This window comes from Theropithecus gelada, chromosome 16 (assembly GCF_003255815.1).
Source record: "Theropithecus gelada isolate Dixy chromosome 16, Tgel_1.0, whole genome shotgun sequence".
Taxonomy (NCBI): Eukaryota; Metazoa; Chordata; class Mammalia; order Primates; family Cercopithecidae; genus Theropithecus; species Theropithecus gelada.
Window position 1 is genome coordinate 6,613,571 of NC_037684.1, and position 23,612 is coordinate 6,637,182.

Here is a 23,612-nt window from a genome sequence, read left to right on the forward strand (position 1 = left end):
ATTTCTCCCCATTACTTATATGTTAAAGTTCAAATAAGGGAGGAGACCACCCCTCATATTGTCTTATGCCTAATTTCTGCCTCCAAAGAAAGAAGTAAAAACTAAAAGGCAGAAATGTAATCCACAGGCAGATGGCCCAGCACTGTGCCCTGGGCCTGGTAGTTAAAGATCAGCCTCTGACCTGACTGCTTGTGTTATCTATGGATTCCAGACATTGCATGGAAAAGCATCGTGAACATCCCTGTCCTGTTCCATTCTAATTACCGGTGCACGCAGCCCCCAGTCACGTACCCGATGCTTGCTCAATCGATCACGACCCTCTCACGTGGGCCCCCTTAGAGTTGTGAGCCCTTAAAACGGACAGGAATTGCTCACTCGGGAAGCTTGGTTTTTGGAGACGTGAGTCTGCCGATGCTGTCAGCTGAAAAAAGCCCTTTCCTTCTACAACTCGGTGTCTGAGGGGTTCTTGTCTGTGGCTCGTCCTGCTACACAAATTCATTGGCATGGGCTTTTATAAGTTTCTACTTATTTTTCCAGTCTCATTTCTTGCTACAGCCCCTTTCGTCCCCTGCAATCATCCAATTCTCCCAATGTACCAGCTCCACCAAGTTTCTGCATATTCTGCTCCCTTCTCTGGGGAAAATCTCATCTCATCCCCAAGCTGATAACCTCCAACAAGACTTGAAGACCCAACTGGGTGATCATTTGCTCTGCCAGGGATCTCCTGACTCTGGCAGGCAAAGGGGGCTGGTTTATCCCCTGTGTTTCCATGGCCTTTGTCCATGGTTTTATTATAGTACGTACTGGGCAGTATAATGTACATGCTGTCTTTTCATGGGATTAAGAGTTGTTTGAACGGAAAGGACTGCAGGGTTCTTCTTGGTATCCCTCCTACCACCCGTAGCCTGACCTGTGGTGGGTGCTCAGTGAATGCATGCTGAATGATGGTATAAAAACAGAACAGTGTTTGTCGCAGATAAAACACTTCACTGACTATATAATGCTTATACAAACTCCTGATTCCAGTATAGCTGCTAAGACCTGAAATAAACACATTAAGAGAGCTTTTTAAAAATCGCATTAAGTTGAAGAGTTATATCTGACATTCAATTTAGAAAAAAATTCCAACAGACAGCACGAACCAGGGTATTATTCACTAATCATTTGGTGAATACATGAATACCTCACAGGAAGCTCTCTGTTTTAACATATATTGTGAAGTTTAGAGCTATGGCATTTAAAAAGTAATATGATTACTCTACAGGTACAATAGCTAGCCGTGGAAATGCTGAAAAGATCAGTTTTCCAGTATTTTTGGATTCAATCTTTCATCATAAAAGGCAATGATGAACATGTCACAAAGCAAATAAGAATCTTTGATCTGCACAAAAATCCCCAGAAAATCTCCTGTCATCAAAGCAGGTAAAGCTGAGGACGACTGTGCCCCTGCACATCCTCTTGGTGAGCTTTGCCCAAGGGCAGCTGCTTCTCAGTGCAGATGGGCACAGTGCACAGGGAGAGATGGAAAGTCAGTAGACTGCTCACAGTACACAACAGCTGTTACATTTTAACACTGTTTGATTTTTCCCAGCTTAGTCACACTGAAAACCTTTTAAGATTTCTCTCTGCACTCTTTTGTGTATAGCAGGTGGGCTGAGTGTATATAAATAGGTTAAGTTCATTATGTGGAAGCCTGCTCTTCGCAGGTGGGGTTTCCTAGCTGGAAGTGGGCAGGTGGGCCCTCACTGTGAACTTCTTAGGGTAATTAAAAACCATTGCTTGGAATGACAGGCGGCTCTGTCTAGGACAACTGGATGTGGTAAACAGGATCCTGGTTCTGTGTGATTTCTTTGTAATCCTCCACTCATTTCTACTCTCCATTCCTTTTTTACCCCTTTTCTCTGAGCCTCAGCCCTCTTTCCACCCCACCTGTATTCACTGGGGCAGTAGGGAATGTTTCTTTTGCACTTGTCAGCAATTTCAAAAACATGAATCTTTGGTGATTTCATTAAAAAAAAAACCCGCTTTCATCACAATGGCATCAGCAAATTGGCCATGCCAAAACATGATGTGCTCCTTCTGGTCATTTTCTATGTCAGTTCATGAAACCAGTGGCTGTCAAGCTTCAGCATAGGGATCACCTGGGTAGCTTACGAGGAATGTAGGTTCCTGGAGAGTCTGATTTAGAGGGCCTGGGATGGGCCCGGGGAGCTGCTTTTTGGAAAAAACACCTTCAGGTGATTCTAATGCAGAATGGAGCCCACACTTTAAGGAGCCCTGATAAAGAAAGACTGTCATTGTCTTTTTCATGGCTGCATGCTTCTCAATTTTATGGAAATACCATGACGTATTTAACCATGTTTGTTTTGATGAACTTTTATATGGTTTGTTATGTTTTTGCAATTAAAAACAATGTGATACCATTTGTTTTTCTTGCCCAAGACCGTGTATCACTTCCGCTCCTTTCGGGAAATGCTGGCCCCGTACACTTTGTCCCCAGTCACTACCACCCCACTCTGCCTCGCTCTCTTCCAAAACATGCTCTTCCTCAGGTTTTCCTGGAGACTTCCATGTTCTTGGAAGACACCACTTCTTTGGCCAAAGTGACTGTCACTGGGGTAGGCGTCTTACCCATGCCATGACAATCATTATTCTGGCCACAGTTATTGAGTCAGTGGGAACAGTGGGTTTTAGGACAATAGCCCAGGGAACTTTCTTTTAATTTCCCACTGGTGGCAAAGCTGGAAAAGGAGATATAGAGTTTCCAGCCATGTGGAAGCCACCATTACAGGAGAGTGAAGCTGGTAAGACAAGAGATGTGAAGATGAGAGATGGAGACTGTGACAGCATTTGACTCCTGGATCATAGCTGTTTCTCTTCCAAAGAGCCCCAGTAGCAGGCTTTCTGAGGCTCGTTTGCCTGATAAACACAAATGACAACTTGGTTGGGCATATAATTTTTGCTCTCTAACCTTTTCTCCTTAGAAGACTAAAGATGTTGCTCCACAGGATTCTAGCATTTACTGCTGCAGTACAGAAGATGGAGGGAATCCTAATTTTTGTTCCTTTGTAAGAGAATCTCATTCCACTCCCAGGTCTGTGTCTTTAATACATACTTTGTAATTTCAAGGATTAACTATATACATAACTATATATAAAAGGAGAGTTATATATATTAAGAGTTATATATATTGGCTGGGCACGGTGGCTCATGCCTGTAATCCCAGCACTTTGGGAGGTTGAGGTGGGCGGATCATGAGGTCAGGAGTTCGAGACCAGTCTGGCCAACATAGTGAAACCCCGTCTCTACTAAAAATACAAAAAACTAGCTGGGCGCAGTGGCGCATGCCTGTAATCCCAGCTACCTGGGAGGCGGAGGCAGGAGAATTGCGTGAACTTCGCAGGCACAGGTTGCAGTGAGCCGAGATCGTGCCACTGCACTCCAGCCCGGGCAACAGTGTGAGACTCCGTCTCAAAAAAAAAAAAAAAAAAAAGTTATATATATTAAAAGGACACCAGTCTTGGTGTTCTTACATAAAGGGGCATATGGACTCTTCGGGGCTCCTTCTTGTAGCCCACTTGTTTGTAGCCAAAATCATTTCTCAGCTTTTAAGCTGGAAAATTACACACACATATATATATAGTTAACCCTTGAAATTAAAAAAGGTCATCATGATAACAAAGTAGGTTCTCTGGAGCTTCAGAAAAGGTGCATTCAGTACAGACATATTTTCTTTTTGTATGTTTTAAATTACCATACTTTATTGAATATCAGATGCTGTCTCTGTAAGATGTACCCTTATTTTGTGTATTGCTAAGAAAGATAACATGATGCCCATTATAACAGTAAATTCTGCACACTGAGAGACTTCAAACTTTCCTTTCACATCAATTCTATTTTCTTCAATATCAACTGTGCCACTTTCAGATTTTAATGTTGATTTACATTTTAAAATATCTTTCCTTAATTCATTCAAATAATTGAATACTTTTGTTTGTTTCTCAGCCAGCACACTCTTCATCTCAGTCTGCCATGTAATCTTGGGCCTGTTTATGTAGAATCTATGCTTTCTTGAATTTTATGCAGAGTATAAGCAGATGGTTTCTGTAATATAAATTTTATGTTATTGGCCTTTTCAGAAATAGGCTTTCCAAGTCTTATAATATCTATATCTCTCTTACTGTTAATATCTTCCTTTATAGGCCTCCCAACTAAGGAGACATCTATGTAGTTTTGGTTTCTTACATAAAGGGGCATATGGGTTTTTCGGGGCTCCTTCTTACAGCCCACCTGTTTGTAGCCAAAATCATTTATCAGTTTTTAAGCTGGAGAGCTGGCTGGTGTGCAGACTCTAGTTGTGGTTTCAAAGTCTTCTGCTTATTATGAAACTGCTGATCTGAGCAGGAATTCCTACATCCTGCTTCCTTGTCAGCTCACTGACAAGGAGAGTCTGAAATTATTTCTAATTCTGTAGTTGTTAAAGAAAAGTGAATGGAAAGCTGCAGCCCGCAGCATTCAGCATACTCATGGCTCTTCCAGCCCACAGCCCTTTTAGTTGCTGATTTAATATCTTGAAATGCCTCCTCCCTTCTGTCCCACATGTATTACATTGCTTAGAGCTGTAATCCTGGAATCAGTCAAGAAAAGAGACATCCATATGGTGGTATGAGGGCTGGCAAGTGGCAGGGATAGCCAGAGGTTGGTTAACGGATATAAAATTACAGCCAGATAGAAGGAATGAGTTCTAGTGTTCTCTAGCACTGCAGGCTGAATATAGAACCCTGGATCTGTAATCCTATCTATAATCGGTCACAATTAACAATTTATTGTATATTTTCAAATAGCTAGAAGAGAGGATTTTCAATGTTCCTAATGAAATGATAAATGTCTGAGGTGACAGATATGCTAATTACCTTGATTTGATCATCATACCTTGTATACAGGTATCAAAATATCACTGTATCCCATAAATATGTATAATCATTGTATCAGTTAGAAAAATAAAAAAAGGAAAAGAGGTATTCATAAAGGGAAGGAAACTATTAGAAGAATTTTTCCTTTCTTTCACGCAGGAGAAGGACTGAGTTAACATCTTCTGGTGGGCAAGGTGCATCTATCAGTAGGAAGGGCTAGAAGCATCCCACCACGAGTGGGGCCTATCAGTAAGCAATTCTGTTTAACAATGCATATTCAACAGTTATTTACAGGGAACCTTCTGTGTGCCAGGCACTGTTTTGGGCACTAGGGAAACTGCAGGGAACAATATAAATAAAGTCTCTGCTTACATAAAGCTTGTATTCCAGTTGGAATATATACAACACACAAGTAAAGACACAGCATGTCAGGTGGAGATGACACCCATGGGGAAAGATTAGGGGGATTTGGGGACAGGGAGTGGTGGGACAGGCTGAATTGCTATTCTCCATAGGACAGTCAGGGAAGACCTGGTGAGGCGATACATGAGCAGGGGTGAAGGACGCCCCTCTCGGTAGGTCCAGGATTGAGTCATATTTCTAGTTTCCAGCACTATAGAAAGCTGGCTTTGCTTCCTGTGTTTTCACGTGTATCTCTACCGGAAGGCAGAAGAGAGTGAACTGTGGCCACTCACTTTTCTGTCTCCCATAAATCAGGTGCCTCCAATAATTATTTTAAATAGCTCAAATACCCTAAATTTGATGGACCAAAATTTAATCAACCATAGCTGGCAATTGACATGGCATACCTTTATTTTGCTTATGGAATATAAACTATATTTATAGTGGCCAGACATTCAAAGAGAGTCTGGGAACACAGATCAAGGGCCATGGAAATGGGTATTCAGGGTCGGGGCAGAGGAGCCTCACTGCAGGAGCAGCAGAAGGCGTGAGCAGCAGCCGTGCTGGACGGGGAGTGCCAGGTGCTGAGACCTTTGGGAGGTGGCCCCATCCTCTGCTTCCTTCACCTCTTGTCCTGAGGCCTCACCTCCCCGGCTCCTCACCTATACTGCGTTGGCAGTGACAGCAATGTGCAGCCACCAACTGCTGGCCTGCTTATCAGTGTGGGTCTCCCCACGGCTCTAAGTGTGAGTTAAAAAGAACATACACAAACTACAACTGAGTAGCTGGTCGAATGTTCAGTTAAATCCAGTAACAGTGCTCCTTTAATTAAGCAGATATTAAAGAAGAACAAGCAGCAGATGGCATTGATTTCTGGCTTTCATCCACAGAAAGAGAACAGGAAAAATAAGAAATTTTAATGCCTGCAATTGGAGTTATACTGAGGTTTCCAGCATCCAGACAGGCAAATGCCTGGACAGCTGCTTAGGGCAGATGGGTCCTTTGACAGCTTAATACTGCAGAGTTTCTGGTGATTTCATAGTTAGGGCAGCCAACATGAGACCATCTGTTTAGTAGCGGGCAGAAAAGCTCAGTACCAGCAGGTAGCTGCTGCTGAGAATGAAATGCAAACCAAAAGTCAGTCACACTCAAAACCTCTGTAAACCCCTGGCACTACAACCACAGAAAAAGAAACCTCACCTCAGGCTCATGTGATATATACAACAAGACCATACAGAAAGATAATATTCCAAGAGGCTATATTTGGGATTGTTTCAAGATATTGAAATGCTATGAGAGATTGTTCACTTGGACAGTTCTTCTGTTCTTTTCTACTTTTCTAAGCAGGAAAGGAAAATAAAAATGAATTCAGAGCCACCTATGATATGCTTAAAAACTAGCTGCCACTAATTATTAAAATGAAAAAAGTTTAGATCAGTAACACATATATTGGTCGCAGAAGGTTTACCATGAACAACAAATAAATCTCCCTCCTACCTCTTTCTCCCTGTACTGAGGTATCTCAGTTCCCTCTCTAGAGACAAGCACTGTTACCCATTTCCTGAATATCTTCCCAGATATAGTCTGTATTATACATAATCACATGTGTGTATACATATCTATCTGTACCTATATCTATACATTAGTAGGAGAAAAAGGCAAGGTACAGATGGTATGTGTAGCATATCACCATTTTTGTAAGAAAAACTCGGAGATAACTATATGTCTATCTATCTATATAAATATATATCTACCTATAATATAGTTATCCAGTGACGGATATGGATATTTTTTGGTTCAACTTCTTGCCGGGTGCCTGTAATCCCAGCACTTTGGGAGGCCGAGGTGGGTGGATCACCTGAGGTCTGGAGTTCAAGACCAGCCTAGCCAAAATGATGAAACCCCATCTCTAATAAAACTACAAAAACTGGCCGGGCGCGGTGGCTCAAGCCTGTAATCCCAGCACTTTGGGAGGCCGAGGCGGGTGGATCACGAGGTCAGGAGATCGAGACTATCCTGGCTAACATGGTGAAACCCCGTCTCTACTAAAAATACAAAAAACTAGCCGGGCGTGGTGGCGGGCGCCTGTAGTCTCAGCTACTTGGGAGGCTGAGGCGGGAGAATGGCGTGAACCCGGGAGGCGGAGCTTGCAGTGAGCCGAGATCACGCCACTGCACTCCAGCCTGGGAGCACAGCGAGACTCCGTCTCAAAAAAAAAAAAAAAAAAAAAAAAAAAAAAAAAAAAAAAAAAACTACAAAAATTAGCCAGGCGTGGTGGCAGGTGCCTGTAATCCCAGCTACTCAGGAGGCTGAGGCAGGAGAACTGGTTGAACCTGGGAAGGCAGAGGTTGCAGTGAGCTGAGATCGTGCCACTATCTAGTCTCGCTCTGTTGCCCGTGCCACTACAGCCTGGGCAACAGAGCGAGACTCTGTCTCAAAAAAAAAAAAAAAAAGGAGGCAGTTCCAAGATGGCTGAATAGGAACAGCTCCAGTCTACAGCTCCCAGCATGAGTGACACAGAAGACGGGTGATTTCTGCATTTCCAACTGTGGTACCGGGTTCATCTCACTGGGGCTTGTTGGACAGTGGGTGCAGGACAGTGGGTGCAGCCCACCGAGTGTGAGCTGAAGCAGGGCGAGGCATCGCCTCACCCGGGAAGCACAAGGGGTCAGGGAATTCCCTTTCCTAGCCAAGGGAAGCTGTGACAGACAGCACCTGGAAAATCGGGTCACTCCCACCCTAATACTGCGCTTTTCCAACGGCCTTAGCAAATGGCACACCAGGAGATTATATCCCACGCATGGCTGGGAGGGTCTAACGCCCGCCCATGGAGCCTCACTCATTGCTAGCACAGCAGTCTGAGATCCAACTGCAAGGGGGCAGCGAGGCTGGGGGAGGGGTGCCCGCCATTGCTGAGGCTTGAGTAGGTAAACAAGCAGTCGGGAAACTCGAACTGGAAGGAGCCCACCACAGCTCAAGGAGGCCTGCCTGCCTCTGTAGACTCCACCTCTGGGAGCAGGGTGTAGTTGAACAAAAGGCAGCAGAGACCTCTGCAGACTTAAATGTCCCTGTCTGACAGCTTTGAAGAGAGTAGTGGTTCTCCCAGCATGGAGTTTGAGATCTGAGAACGGACAGACTGCCTCCTCAAGTGGGTCCCTGACCCCCAAGTAGCCTAACTGGGAGGCACCCCCCAGTAGGGGCAGACTGACACCCCACACGGTAGGGCACCCCACTGAGATGAAGCTTCCAGAGGAATGATCAGGCAGCAACATTTGTTGTTCAGCAATATTCGTTGTTCTGCAGCCTCCGCTGCTGATACTCAGGCAAACAGGGTCTGGAGTGGACCTCCAGCAAACTCCAACAGACCTGCAGCTGAGGGTCCTGACTGTTCAAAGGAAAACTAACAAACAGAAAGGACATCCACACTAAAACCCCATCTGCACATCACCATCATCAAAGACCAAAGGTAGATAAAACCACAAAGATGGGGAAAAAACAGAGCAGAAAAGCTGAAAATTCTAAAAATCAGAGCGCCTCTCCCCCTCCAAAGGAACACAGCTCCTTGACAGCAACAGAACAAAGCTGGATGGAGAATGACTTTGACGAGTTGAGAGAAGAAGGCTTCAGACGATCAAACTTCTCTGAGCTAGAGGAGGAAGGATGAACCCATCGCAAAGAAGCTAAAAACCTTGAAAAAAGATTAAACGAATGGCTAACTAGAACAACCAGTATAGAGAAGTCCTTAAATGACCTGATGGAGCTGAAAACCATGGCACAAGAACTACATGACAAATGCACAAGCTTCAGTAGCTGATTCGATCAACTGGAAGATAGGGTGTCAGCGATTGAAGATCAAATGAATGAAATGAAGAAGAGAAGTTTAGAGAAAAAAGACTAAAAATAAATGAACAAAGCCTCCAAGAAACATGCGACTATGTGAAAAGACCAAATCTATGTCTGATTGGTGTATTTGAAAGTGACGGGGAGAATGGAACCAAGTTGGAAAACACTCTGCAGGATATTATCCAGGAGAACTTCCCTAGCCTAGCAAGGCAGGCCAACACTCAGATTCAGGAAATACAGAGAATGCCACAAAGATACTCCCTAAGAAGAGTAACTCCAAGACACATAATTGTCAGATTCACCAAAGTTGAAATAAAGGAAAAAATGTTAAGGGCAGCCAGACAGAAAGGTCAGGTTACCCACAAAGGGAAGCCCATCAGACTAACAGCGGATCTCTTGGCAGAAACTCTACAAGCCAGAAGAGAGTAGGGGCCAATATTCAACATTCTTAAATAAAAGAATTTTCAACCCAGAATTTCATATCCAACCAAACTAAGCTTCGTAAGTGAAGGAGAAATAAAATCCTTTATAGACAAGCAAATGCTGAGAGATTTTGTCACCACCAGGCCTGCCCTACAAGAGCTCCTGATGGAAACACTAAACATGGAAAGGAACAACTGGTACCAGCCACTGCAGAAACATGCCAAATTGTAAAGACCATTGATGCTAGGAAGAAACTGCATCACCCAACGAGCAAAATAACCAGCTAACATCATAATGACAGGATCAAATTCATACATAACAATATTAACCTTAAATGTAAATGGGCTAAACGCTCCAATTAAAAGACACAGACTGGGAAATTGGATAAAAAGTCAAGACCTGGCCGGGCGTGGTGGCTCACGCATGTAATCCCAGCACTTTGGGAGGCTGAGGTGGGCGGATCATGAGGTCAAGAGATCAAGACCATCCTGGCTAACACGGTGAATCCCTGGTCTCTACTAAAAATACAAAAAATTAGCCAGGCATGGTGGTGGGCACCTGTAGTCCCAGCTACTCAGGTGGCTGAGGTAGGAGAATGGCGTGAACTCAGGAGGCGGAGCTTGCAGTGAGCCGAGATCGCACCACTGCACTCCAGCCTGGGCGACACAGCGAGACTCTGTCTCATAAAAAAAAAAAAAAAAAAGGAGTCAAGGCTCATCAGTGTGCTGTATTCAGGAGACCCGTCTCATGTGCAGAGACACACATAGGCTCAAAATAAAGGGATGGAGGAAGATCTAGAAGCAAATGGAAAACAAAAAAAGGCAGGGGCTGCAATCCTAGTCTCTGATAAAACAGACTTTAAACCAACAAAGATCAAAAGAAACAAAGAAGGCCATTACATAATGGTAAAGGGATCAATTCAACAAGAAGAGCTAACTATCCTAAATATATATGCACCCAATACAAGACACCCAGATTCATAAAGCAAGTCCTTAGAGACCTACAAAGAAACTTAGATTCCCACACAATAATAATGGGAGACTTTAACACCCCACTGTCAACATTAGACAGATCAATGAGACAGAAAGTTATAAAGGATATCCAGGAATTGAACTCAGCTCTGCACCAAGTAGACCTAATAGAGATCGACAGAACTCTGCACCCCAAATCAACAGAATATACATTCTTCTCAGCACCACATTGCACTTATTCCAAAACTGACCACATAGTTGGAAGTAAAGCACTTCTCAGCAGACGTAAAAGAACAGAAATTATAACAAACTGTCTCTCAGACCACAGTGCAATCAAACTAGAACTCAGGATTAAGAAACTCAATCAAAACCGCTCAACTACATGGAAACTGAATAACCTGCTCCTGAATGACTACTGGATACATAACAAAATGAAGGCAGAAATAAAGATGTTCTTTGAAATCAATGAGAACAAAGATACAACATACCAGAATCTCTGGGACACATTTAAAGCAGTGTGTAGAGGGAAATTTATAGCACTAAATGCCCACAAGAGAAAGCAGGAAAGATCTAAAATTGACACCCTAACATCACAATGAATAGAACTAAAGAAGCAAGAACAAACACATTCAAAAACTAGCAGAAGGCAAGAAATAACTAAGAACAGAGCAGAAATGAAGGAGATAGAGACACAAAAAACCCTTCAAAAACATCAATGAATCCAGGACCTGGTTTTTTGAAAAGATCAACAAAATTGATAGACTGCTAGCAAGACTAATAAACAAAAGAAAGAAGAATCAAATAGACACAATAAAAAATGATAAAGGGGACATCACCACCGAACCCACAGAAATACAAACTACCATCAGAGAATACTATAAACACCTCTACGCAAATAAACCAGAAAATCTAGAAGAAATGGATAAATTCCTGGACAGGAAGAAGTTGAATCCCTGAATAGACCAGTAACAGGCTCTGAAATTGAGGCAATAATTAATAGTCTACCAACCAAAAAAGTCCAGGACCAGACAGATTCACAGCTGAATTCCACCAGAGGTACAAGGAGGAGCTGGTACCATTCCTTCTGAAACTATTCCAATTAACAGAAAAAGAGGGAATCCTCCCTAACTCATTTTATGAGGCCAGCATCATCCTGACACCAAAGCCTGGCAGAGATACAACAAAAAAAGAGAATTTTAGACCAATATCCCTGATGAACATTGATGTAAAAATCCTCAATAAAACACTGGCAAATCAAATCCAGCAGCTCATCAAAAAGCTTATCCACCATGATCAAGTGGGCTTCATCCCTGGGATGCAAGGCTAGTTCAACATACACAAATCAATAAACATAATCCAGCATATAAACAGAACCAAAGACAAAAACCACATGGTTATCTCAATAGATGCAGAAAAGGCCTTTGACAAAATTCAACAGCCCTTCATGCTAAAAACTCTCAATAAATTCGGTATTGATGGGATGTATCTCAAAATAATAAGAGCTATTTATGACAAACCCCAGGCCAATATCATACTGAATGGGCAAAAACTGGAAGCATTCCCTTTGAAAACTGGCACAAGACAGGGATGCCCTCTCTCACCACTCCTATTCAACACAGTGTTGGAAATTCTGGCCAGGGCAATCAGGCAGAAAGAAATAAAGGGTATGCAATTAGGAAAAGAGGAAGTCAAATAGTCTCTGTTTGCAGATGACATGATTATATATTTAGAAAACCCCATTGTCTCAGCCCCAAATCTCCTTAAGCTGATAAGCAACTTCAGCAAAGTCTCAGGATACAAAATCAATGTGCAAAAATCACAAGCATTCTTATACACCAATAACAGACAAACAGAGAGCCAAATCATGAGTGAACTCTCATTCACAATTGCTTCAAAGAGAATAAAATACCTAGGAATCCAACTTACAAGGGATGTGAAGAACCTCTTCAAGGAGAACTACAAACCACTGCTCAACAAAATAAAAGAGGACACAAACAAATGGAAGAACATTCCATCTCATGGATAGGAAGAATCAACATCATGAAAATGGCCATACTGCCCAAGGTAATTTATAGATTCAATGTCATCCCCATCAAGCTACAAAGGACTTTCTTCACAGAATTGGAAAAAACTACTTTAAAGTTCATGTGGAACCAAAAAAGAGCCTGCATTGCCAAGACAATCCTAAGCCAAAAGAACAAAGCTGGAAGCATCACGCTACCTGACTTCAAACTATACTACAAGGCTACAGTAACCAAAACAGCATGGTACTGGTACCAAAACAGAGATATAGACCAATGGAACAGAACAGAGCCCTCAGAAATAATAACACACATCTACAACCATCTGATCTTTGACAGACCTGACAAAAACAAGAAATGGGGAAAGGATTCCCTATTTAATAAATGGTGCTGGGAAAACTGGCTAGCCATATGTAGAAAGCTGAAACTGGACCCCTTCCTTACACCTTACACAAAAATTAATTCAAGATGGATTAGAGACTTAAATGCTAGACCTAAAATCATAAAAACCCTAGAAGAAAACCTAGGCAATACCATTCAGGACATAGGCATGGGCAAGGACTTCATGTCTAAAACACCAAAAGCCATTGAAACAAAAGCTAAAATTGACAAATGGGTTCTAATTAAACTAAAGAGTTTCTGCACAGCAAAAGAAACTACCATCAGAGTGAAAAGGCAACCTATAGAATGGGAGAAAATTTTTGCAATCTGCTCATCTGACAAAGGGCTAATATCCAGAACCTATAAAGAACTGAAACAAACTTACAAGAAAAAACACAAACAACTCCATCAAAAAGTGGGTGAAGGATATGAACAGACACTTCTCAAAAGAAGACATTTATGCAGCCAAGAGACGCATGAAAAAATGCTCATGACCACTGGCCATCAGAGAAATGCAAATCAAAACCACAATGATATACCATCTCACACCAGTTAGAATGGCAATCATTAAAAAGTCAGGAAACAACAGCTGCTGGAGAGGGTGTGAAGAAATAGGAACATTTTTACACTGTTGGTGGGACTGTAAACTAATTCTACCATTGTGGAAGACAGTGTGGTGATTCCTCAAGGATCTAGAACTAGAAATACCATTTGACCCAGCCATCCCATTACTGGGTATATACCCAAAGGATTATAAGTCATGCTGCTATAAAGACACATGCACACGTATGTTTATTGTGGCACTATTCACAATAGCAAAGACTTGGAGTCAACCCAATGGTGTGGTATGGTACACACACCATTCTGCACCTTGCCCTTTTTTCCTATTTATTTGGAAAAGGTTTTATATCAATATAGATAGAATTCTCTTGTTCTTGTATTGGTAGCATTTACAATGAACAAAAGCATGTTAATGACTCTGAGAGGTACTGCAGTAAAGAAACCTGTTAGGGCCAGGTACAGTGGCTCACGCTTGTAATCCCAGCACTTTGGGGGGTCAGGGCGGGTGGACTGCTTGAGGCCAGGAGTTCGAGACCAGCCTGACCAACATGGCCACATCCCATCTCTAGTAAAAACACAAATATTAGCTGGGCATGGTGGCACATGCCTGCATTTCCAGTTACTCAGGAGACTGAAGTACGAGAATTTCTTGAATACATGAAGCGGAGGTTGCAGTGAGCCGAGATTGTACCACTGCACTCCAGCCTGGGCAACACAGTAAGACTCTGTTTCAAAAAGGAAAAAAAAGAAACCCATTTGACTTCATTAGCATATCCCAAATGTATTTGACTTTGGGTCTTCCTACCCCATGGTGGAATTTTTGATTTGTGGAATACAGCCTGGACTTGCTGGTATCAGGTGTTTCTGGATGGTGTCTCTTCTGACTGGTCTGTGCTTGAGCCATACTGGTTGTTACATATTCTTAATGTCACCTTTTGGAAGGTACAGGTATAACCTGGACATATTTTGGGTTCAGTTGCAGACCACCACAATAAAGTAAATACCACAATAAAGCAAGTCACACAAGTTTTGTGTTTTTTTGGTTTTCCAGTGCATATGAAAGTTGTTTACATTATACTGTAGTCTATTAAGTATGCAATAGCATCATGTCTAAATACTGCACATACTTTAATGAAAAACAATAAAGAAAGTGTGATTTAAAAAGAATATAAGCAAACTATAAGAGAGAAGATGGTTAATGTTCAGTTAAATCCAATGAGAGTGCTCCTTTAATTACGTGGATATTAAAGAAGAACAAAAAATGCTAAAAATATTCATGATCATCTGAGTCTCCAGTGAGCTGCAATCTTTTTGCTGTTGGAGGGTCTTGTCTTGATGTTGAGGGCTGCTTACTGATCAGCGTGGTGGTTGCTGATGGTCGGGGTGGCTGTGGCAATTTCTTTAAATAAGATAACCATGAAGTTTGCCACATTGATTGACTCTTGCTTTCATGAAAGGTTTCTCTATAGCATGCGATGCTGCTTGAAGGCATTTTACCCATAATAGGATGTCTTTCAAAATTGGAGTCAGTCCTCTCAAACCCTGTCACTGCTTTATCAATTAAGTTTATATAGTATTTTAGATGCTTTGTCATCATTTCAACAATATTAACAGCATCTTCATCAGGTGTACATTCCATCTTAAGAAACCACTTTCTCTGCTCTTCCATAAGAAGCTACTCCTCATCCATTCAAGTTTTATCGTGAGATTGCAGCAATTCAGTGACATCTTCAGGCTCCACTTCCAATTCAAGTTATCTTGCTATTTCTACCACATCTGCAATAACTTCCTCCAATGAAGTCCTGAACCACTCAAAGTCATCCACGAGAGTTGGAATCAACGTTTTCCTAACTTCTGTTAGTGTTGATATTTTGACCTCCTCCCATGAATCACGAATGTTCTTAGTGGCATCTAGAATGATGAATCTTTTCCAGAAGGTTTTCAGTTTACTTTGCCCAGATCCATCAGAGGAATCACTATTTATGGCAGCTGTGGCCTTATGAAATGTTTTCTTTCTTTCTTTTTTTTTTTTTTTTTTTGAGAAAGAGTCTAGAGTGCAGTGGTGTGATCTTGGCTTACTGCAACCTCCGCCTCCTAGATTCAAGCAATTCTCCTATCTCAGCATCCCGAGTAGCTGGGATTACAGGTGCGTGACACCATGCCCGGCTAATTTTTGTATTTTTAGTAGAGCTTGGGTTTCGCCATGTTGGCCAGGCTGGTCTCAAACTCCTGACCTCAGGTGATCAGCCCACCTTGGCCTCCAAAAGTGTTGGGAGTATAGGCATGAGCCACTGTGCCCGGCCATGAAATGTGTTTCTTAAATAATTAGGCTTGAAAGTTGAAATTACTTCTTTATCCATGGGCTGCACAATAGATGCTGTGTTTGAAGGCAAGGGAACAACATTAATCACCTTGTACATTTCCGTCAGTGCTCTTGGATAACTAGATGTATTGTCAATGAGTAGCAAAGGAATCTTTTTTTCTGAGCAGCAGGTCTCAACAGTGGGCTTAAAATATTCAGCAAACTATGCTATAAACAGATGGGCTGTCATTCAGGCCTTGTGTTTCATTTATAGAGCACAGGCAGAGTAGATTTTGTGTAATTTTAAGGGCCCTGGGATTTTTGGAACAGTCTGTGAGCACTGGCTTCAACTTAAAGACACTAGCTGCATTAGCTCCTAACAAAAGAGTCAGCCTGTCCTTTGAAGCTAGGCATTGACCTTCTCCTCTCTAGCTATGAATGTCCTAGATGGCATCTTCTTCCAGCATAAGGCTATTTTGTCTGCATTGAAAATCTGTTGTTTCGTGTAGCCACCTTAATCACTTATCTTAGCTAGATCTTCTGAGTAACTTGCCACAGCTTCTCCATCATCACTTGCTGCTTCACCTTGCATTTTTATATTATGGAGATGTCTTCTTTTCTTAATCCTCATGAATCAACCTCTGTTAGCTTCCACTTTTCTTCTGCAGCTTCCTCACCTCTCTCAGCCTTCAAAGAATTTAAGAAGAGTTTAGGGCCTTGCTCTGCATTAGGTTTTGGCTTAAGGGAATGTTGTGGCTGGTTTGATCTTTTATCCAGACCACTCAAACTTTCTCCATATCAGCAAGACTGTTTCACTTTCTTATTATTCATGTATTCACTGCAGTAGCACTTTTAATTTCCTTCAACAATTTTTCCTTTGCATTCACAACTGGGCTTTTGTGAATGCAAAGGAAAAGTTCTTGAAGGAAATTAAAGGGGCCCAGCTTTTGGCCTATCTCAGCTTTCAACCTGCCCTTCCCTCACTAAGCTTAATCACTTCTAGCTTTTTATTTTCCCTTTTTTTTTTTTTTTTTTTTGAGACACGGTCGTGTTCTGTCACCCAGGTTGGAGTGCAGTGGCACGATCATGGCTCACTGCAACCTTGAATTCAGCCTCCTAAGTAGCTGGGACTACAGGTGTGTGCCACCACACTTGATTTTTAAATTTTTTTGTAGAGATAGAGTCTCACTATGTTGCACAGACCTTGGTCTGGAACTCCTGGCCTCAAGCAATCCTCCCATTTTAACCTCCCAAAGTCCTGGGATTACAGGAATGAGCCACGATACCTGGCTTATTTCTAGTTTCTAAATTAAACTGAGAGATGCGCAACTCTCCCATTCACTTAAACATTTAAAAGCCATTGTAGGGTTATTAACTGACCTAATTTCAATCTTATTGTATCTCAGGGTATAGGGGAGTCTGAGAAGAGGAAGAGGGACAAGGTCAGTGGAGCACTCAGAACACACACAACATTGATCAATTAAGTTTGTTGTCTTACATGGGTACAGTCTGTGATGCCCTGAAACGATTACAGTAATAACAAAGATCACTGATCAAAGACCATCATAGCACATAATAACAATATAAAGTTTTGAAATATTGTGAGAATTATCAAAATTGCTGTGGCAATTTGTTAGCTCCTAACAAAAGAGTCAGCCTGGCCTTTGAAGCCAGGCATTGACCTTCTCCTCTCTAGCTATGAAAGTCCTAGATGGCATCTTCTTCCAGTGTCCAGAGACACAAAGTGAGCATATGCTGTTAGAAAAATGGTGCTAATAGACTTGTTCAATGTAGGGTTGCCACAAACCTTCAATTTATAAAAACCACAATATCTGTGAAGTGTAATAAGGCAAAGAACAATAAGACGAGGTATGCCTGTACTTTATTAAAGATTGTCTTCAAATGTTTAGCAAACATAAAATATGTGGGTGTGTACTTGGAGAGGCAGAAATAATGGGTCCAGACTGAATCAAGACTGCGGGAGGTGAAAGAGAGACTAATTTATACTTAGTTGGTTTTCGTTTCAAGATTCATGTGAAAGGAAATGCCAGGAAAGGTCTGGCTTCAGCTCATGGTGATGAGGAAAAATTTATTCCAGGAGAGGCTTTGTCTTTTTTTGTTTCCTTTTTAAACCATGGAATATTTCAAACATCAGTGTATTTTTCATCTAGAAGTTTGATTTGGGTCTTTTTCTTACATCTTCCGTATCTCTAGTTAACTTATAAACATCTGAAATCTAGTTATAATGACTTACAATGTCTGTATCTGCTAATTCTAGTATCTTTGTCTGTTCTCGGTTGGTTTCAAAGGGATGATTCTCCCCCTCATAATGGACTGTATTTTCCTATTTGCATGCCTGTAATCTTTGACTGGATGTCAGACATTGTGAATTTTCCCTGTTGGGGATGGATATTTTTGTATTTTTATAAATATACGTGAGCTTTGTTTCAGGACGTAACTAAGTTACTTGGAAGCAGTTTGATCCTTTTGGGTCTTGCTTTTAAGACTTATTAGGCAGTACCAGAGCAGCATTTATTCTAGGGCCAATTATTCCCCCCTACCGAGGCAAAGCCCTTCTGAGTACTCTACCCAATTACCCTGTGAATGACGAAGTTCTTTAGTCCGCCTTGTTAGATCAGAAACTACCCCTGGCTCTTTGTGAGGCTGGGCACTGTTCCCTCTGGTCCTCTTAGCTGGTTCTTTCCTCAGCCTTGGGAAGTTTTGAGCCCTTTCCTCCCAACTGCTGACAAGAAAACATCTCAGAATGTACTTTAGGGAAATTATCTAGAAGATAAAGAATTGGTCTGAAGTTAATTCCCTCTCACCTTTGAATTTCCATAATTAACTCAGGGACAAATAAGATTATGTGCCACAACATTATGCTTATAAAATACAATGTGAATTTCAATGTCATGGCAATGATATGATACTTGACAATAAAGGAAAATAGCTAGAAAAAAATCAAATTAACCTTTCTTCAAAAAGTCAATAGTAAGTTGATGACTATAACTCTAACCCAAAATTTCAAGCCTGATTTTCTGGGGGCTGAGAGGCAAGATTTTATCTCTCATTTCCACTTCACTCTTTTTTTTTTTTTTTTTTTTTTTTGAGACGGAGTCTCGCTCTGTCACCCAGGCTGGAGTGCAGTGGCGCGATCTCGGCTCACTGCAAGCTCCGCCTCCCGGGTTTATGCCATTCTCCTGCCTCAGCCTCCGAGTAGCTGGGACTACAGGCGCCCGCCACCACGCCCGGCTAGTTTTTTTTTTTGTATTTTTAGTAGAGACGGGGTTTCACCATGTTAGCCAGGATGGTCTCGATCTCCTGACCTCGTGATCCACCCGCCTCGGCCTCCCAAAGTGCTGGGATTACAGGGTTGAGCCACCGCGCCCGGCCTCCACTTCACTCTTAATTCATAAGATAGAAACACCAAGAAATAAAAAACAAACAAACAAAAAAACCAAAAATATCCTAGCACCTTGAGTCTTCTCTTTACATTTATAAATTTTAAAGAAATTAAAAATCCTTACATACATTAAAGATAGAGGGCATATGCCTAGAAATGTACCTCAGCATGCATTTGCTAGCTAGGAAAAGAAAGCAACTGATGAAATCTACCTCCAGATTCACATATTTCTATCACCTGTAGAAGGCACTTAATAGATCAGAATTTGCTAAATAAGCACCCAGGCAGAGATAAAATACTTCAATTTCCCAGGCAAAAACTCTTGCATCCATTAGTACTGGTATCCAAAGTAAGAGTAACAAATTAAAATTCCTTTAATTTTCCATACTTTGCTATAAACATTAGCAGGAAAATAAGCTTGCTTATTTGAGTTATAGACATTTATCGCAGAGATGCCTTCTTTATGTCTTTTCCTCACATTCTAAACTTATTTATTTATTTTTTGAGACGGAGTCTCCTTCTGTCGCCCAGGCTGGAGTGCACTGGCGCGATCTTGGCTCACTGCAAGCTCCGCCTTCCGGGTTCACGCCATTCTCCTGCCTCAGCCTCCCGAGTAGCTGGGACTACAGGCACCTGCCACCACGTCCGGCTAATTTTTTGTATTTCTAGTAGAGGCAGGGTTTCACCATGTTAGCCAGGATGGTCTCGATCTCCTGACCTCGTGATCCGCCCGCCACAGCCTCCCAAAGTGCTGGGATTACAGAGGTGAGCCACTGTGCCCAGCCACATTCTAAACTTTTAAAAAATTTTCTTAGCTTTATATTTATTTGGCAGATGGAAAGGAATTTGCAAAAGCCTATGCGTTTATTATTATTTTTGGTAATTACTTTCTTATTTTTCCCCCACAAATGACCATTAAGTACTATTTTACTTATAGCATCTAAAAGCATTTAATGATAGAAAATATTTAAAGATCCACTTTGATCTAGAATGCAAGGTATAATAACATAAAATAAATGGTCTGTGCAGCCCACCTCTAAAATGATGCTCTATACATTTATCAGCCAAAATGAACACAATAGAATTAGATATGTGGACATCTGATTCCAAATATGTGTTTTCTGAGAGAAAGAGAAGTCACATCTAAACTGAAAAAAAAAGAAAAATATACTAATAAGAATGCTTGATTAATTTTAGGAACTCAGGAAATGTCTTTTAGGAAGAAAAAGGAACTACACTTACATCATTTCTCAGTCACTGATTTTGATGAGTGGTCTTCTCCCAGCAGCAGGTGGGGTTGGGGAGGTGAAGGCAGCATGCCACAAAGAGAGCACTTGACTTTGGATAGACACACCCACCCAAACAATCCATGACCCCTTATGGGAAGAGAAATCCAACCTCTGAAACAACTCCAATAAATAACCAGACAAAATCACTCCCCTGCTTAAAATTATCCATTCACTGGTCCCCGTCACCCTCAAGACCTGCTCTCTGTTTATATTTATTATATCATTGTTCACCCCGCTGCCCCAGGTGTCATCAGGGCTTACTATGAACTTCTCAGGTTATGCCGTGTTCCATCATGACTCGTTTTTGCAGTGGTTACTGCCTCTCTCAGGAATTCTTGTAGTCTTCATGGACTTGCATGCCATCTCAAATCTGCCTTCTAATTTGCTTATGGTCATAGTGGACACACAAACTGATTATACTTGGGGTAAATGAGAAGCTATGATGAGAAGAATATAAAGTAATTTGTCTGTCTTTTGAATTTAATTACATTTGGATCGGCAGTGGAAAAAAAAATCACCATTAGGGAAATCTCTCATTGATGGTTCAGCTGGAGGCTGGAAAAGTAGAGGACCATCCCTAATCTTGAAAGTAAGCCGGGATGCTAATTTTACCTTCTGCGAAACAGATGATTGAAGTTGTCCTTATGGAGAAAAATAGCTCAATACACTAACATTGGCACAAAACAAGCTCAGTGATAATTATGATTAAAGATTTCATAGATTTAAAATGTGTCTTAGTTACAAAAATCAAACTTTACCTCTTGAAATGATTCACCAGCACTCCAACAAGTTCTCCAATTCGACTCTCATGGGTTGGCTGTTTGCTGAAGAGGCAGACAATGAGGTCTTTGTTGTCTTTTGTATGGAACACTACAAGTTGGTCCTTTCCATTGGAGACACTCAGACCAGTCAACTGCAAAGAGAAAATGCATGGAAAACTATTAGGATCATTCTCAAAAGAATGAATTAAAAAATACATTTTGGAGCTGGGCACAGTGGCATGTGCTTGTAGCCCCAGCTACTTGGGAGGCTGAAACAGGAGGATCATTTGAGCCCTGGAGTTTGAATCCACCCTGGGCAACATAACAAGACACCGTGCCTAAAAACAACAAAAAACACCATATATTTTCTAAGGGTTTTGCTCAGTGACCCTCCTGACTTTAATCTTTATCAGTTTCACGGAACAAGCAGATGGAAGGAAATAATAAAGATAAGAGCAGAAATGAATAAAATTTGAAATAGAAAAACAATAAAGAAAAATTAATGAAACAGAGACGGTTCTTTCAGAAGATCAATAAAATTGATAAACCTCTAGCCCAAAACAAAAAAAGAAGGAAGACCTTATTATCAATATCAGGAACGGAAGATGGGCCATCTCTACAGACCACACAGACATTAAAAGGATAATATTAAAATATTTGGACCAACTCTGTACAAAAACTTATTCAACAATTTAGTTAAAACCAAATAATTCCGACAGGGTGCGGTGGCTCACAGTAATCCTAACACTTTGGGAGGCCAAGGCGGGCAGACTGCCTGAGCTCAGGAGTTTGAGACCAGCCTGGGCAACATGGTGAAACCCCATCTCTACTAAAACACACACACACACACAAAAATTAGCCGGGCGTGGCGGCATGTGCCTGTAGTCCCAGCTACTCGAGAGGCTGAGGCAGGAGAATTGCTTGAACCCAGGAGGCAGAGGTTGCCGTGAGCTGCGACCATGTCACTGCACTCCAGCCTAGCGACAGAGTGAGACTCCGTCTCAAAAACAACAACAAATAATTATTCTAGAGCCACAAAATAGTAAAACTCTCCAAGAAGAAATAACTTGAATAATTCTATATCTGTTGAAGAAATTAGATTTATATTTAAAAACATTTTGAAAAAGAAAATTCTAGTCCCAGATGATTTCACTAGTGAATTCCACCAAACATTTAAAGAAGAAATAATACCAATTCACCATATTTCTTCTAGAAAATAGAAGAGAAGGGAATACTTCCTAACTCATTTTGAAGGTGGCATTATTCTGATATAAAAAATAAACACAACAGTACAAGAAAACTACAAACTGATATCCTTTATCAACATGGATGTAAAAACGGATGCCAACAAAATATTAGCAAATTAAATCCAACAATATATAAAAACGATAATACAATATGACCAAGTGGAGTTTAAGAAATGCAAGGTTAGTTCAGTATTCAAAAATTAATCAAGGTAATGACAGAATAAAATGACAGGATAAAAAAGAAAATCCACATGATTGTATCAAGTGACACAGAAAAAGTACTTGACAAAATTCAACATCCATCCATGACAAAAATTTCTCAGCAAACCAGGATTGTAAGGGAACTTAACCTGATAAAATGACATATACAACATGCCACAGCTAACATCATACTTGGTGGAGAAGCACTGAATGTTTTCCCTTAAGATTGGGAGCAATGAAAGGATTTCCACTGTCACTGCTGCTATGCAACATTATACTGGAAGCCCTAGCCAGTGCAGCAAGACAGGTTAAAGAAATTAAAAAGTGGCTGGGCGCGGTGGCTCACGCCTGTAATCCCAGCACTTTGGGAGGCTGAGGTGGGTGGATCACTTGAGGTCAGGAGTTTGAGACCAGCCTGACCAATATGGTGAAACCCTGTCTCTACTAAAAATACAAAAATTAGCCAGGCGTGGTGGCCGGGTGCCTGTAATCCCAGCTACTCAGGAGGCTGAGGCAGGAGAATCGCTTGAACCTGGGAGGCGGAGGTTGCAGTGAGTTGACATCATGTCACTGCACGTCAGCCTGGGCGACAGAGCGAGACTCTGTCTCACAGAAAAAAAAAATTAAAAAGCATACAGATTGAAAAGGAAGAAACATATGTCTCTATTTTCAGATTACATGATCGCCTACTTAGAAAATGCCAAGGATCCACAAAATAGCTCCCAGAACTAATAAGTGCATTTAGTAAGGTCAAAGGATACAAGGCTGACATACAAAAATATTTCTGTATTAGCAATGAAAAATTTGCAACAAAAATTTAAAAACAAAACCATCTATAACAACTGCAAAAACAAAAATACTTAGATATAAATCTAACAAAACGTCTATCTGTAG

The 23,612-nt window shown here is 41.3% G+C and overlaps 1 protein-coding gene across 2 annotated transcripts in view; it reads right to left on the minus strand.

The window, feature by feature from the left end:
• MYO1D (myosin ID) overlaps positions 1-23,612 on the minus strand; it is a 386,969-nt gene that overhangs the window by 97,595 nt on the left and 265,762 nt on the right. Inside the window, exons 21-22 of one of the 2 annotated variants that reach the window (XM_025361796.1) lie at positions 21,268-21,422; positions 3,740-4,104 (exon numbers count right to left, since the gene is read on the minus strand). In XM_025361796.1, coding sequence (XP_025217581.1) covers positions 4,062-4,104; positions 21,268-21,422 — 198 coding nt within the window. In that variant the 3' untranslated portion in view covers positions 3,740-4,061. Of the gene's footprint in view, positions 1-3,739; positions 4,105-21,267; positions 21,423-23,612 lie in introns of those variants that run through there. The other variant, XM_025361795.1, reaches the window with a different exon arrangement.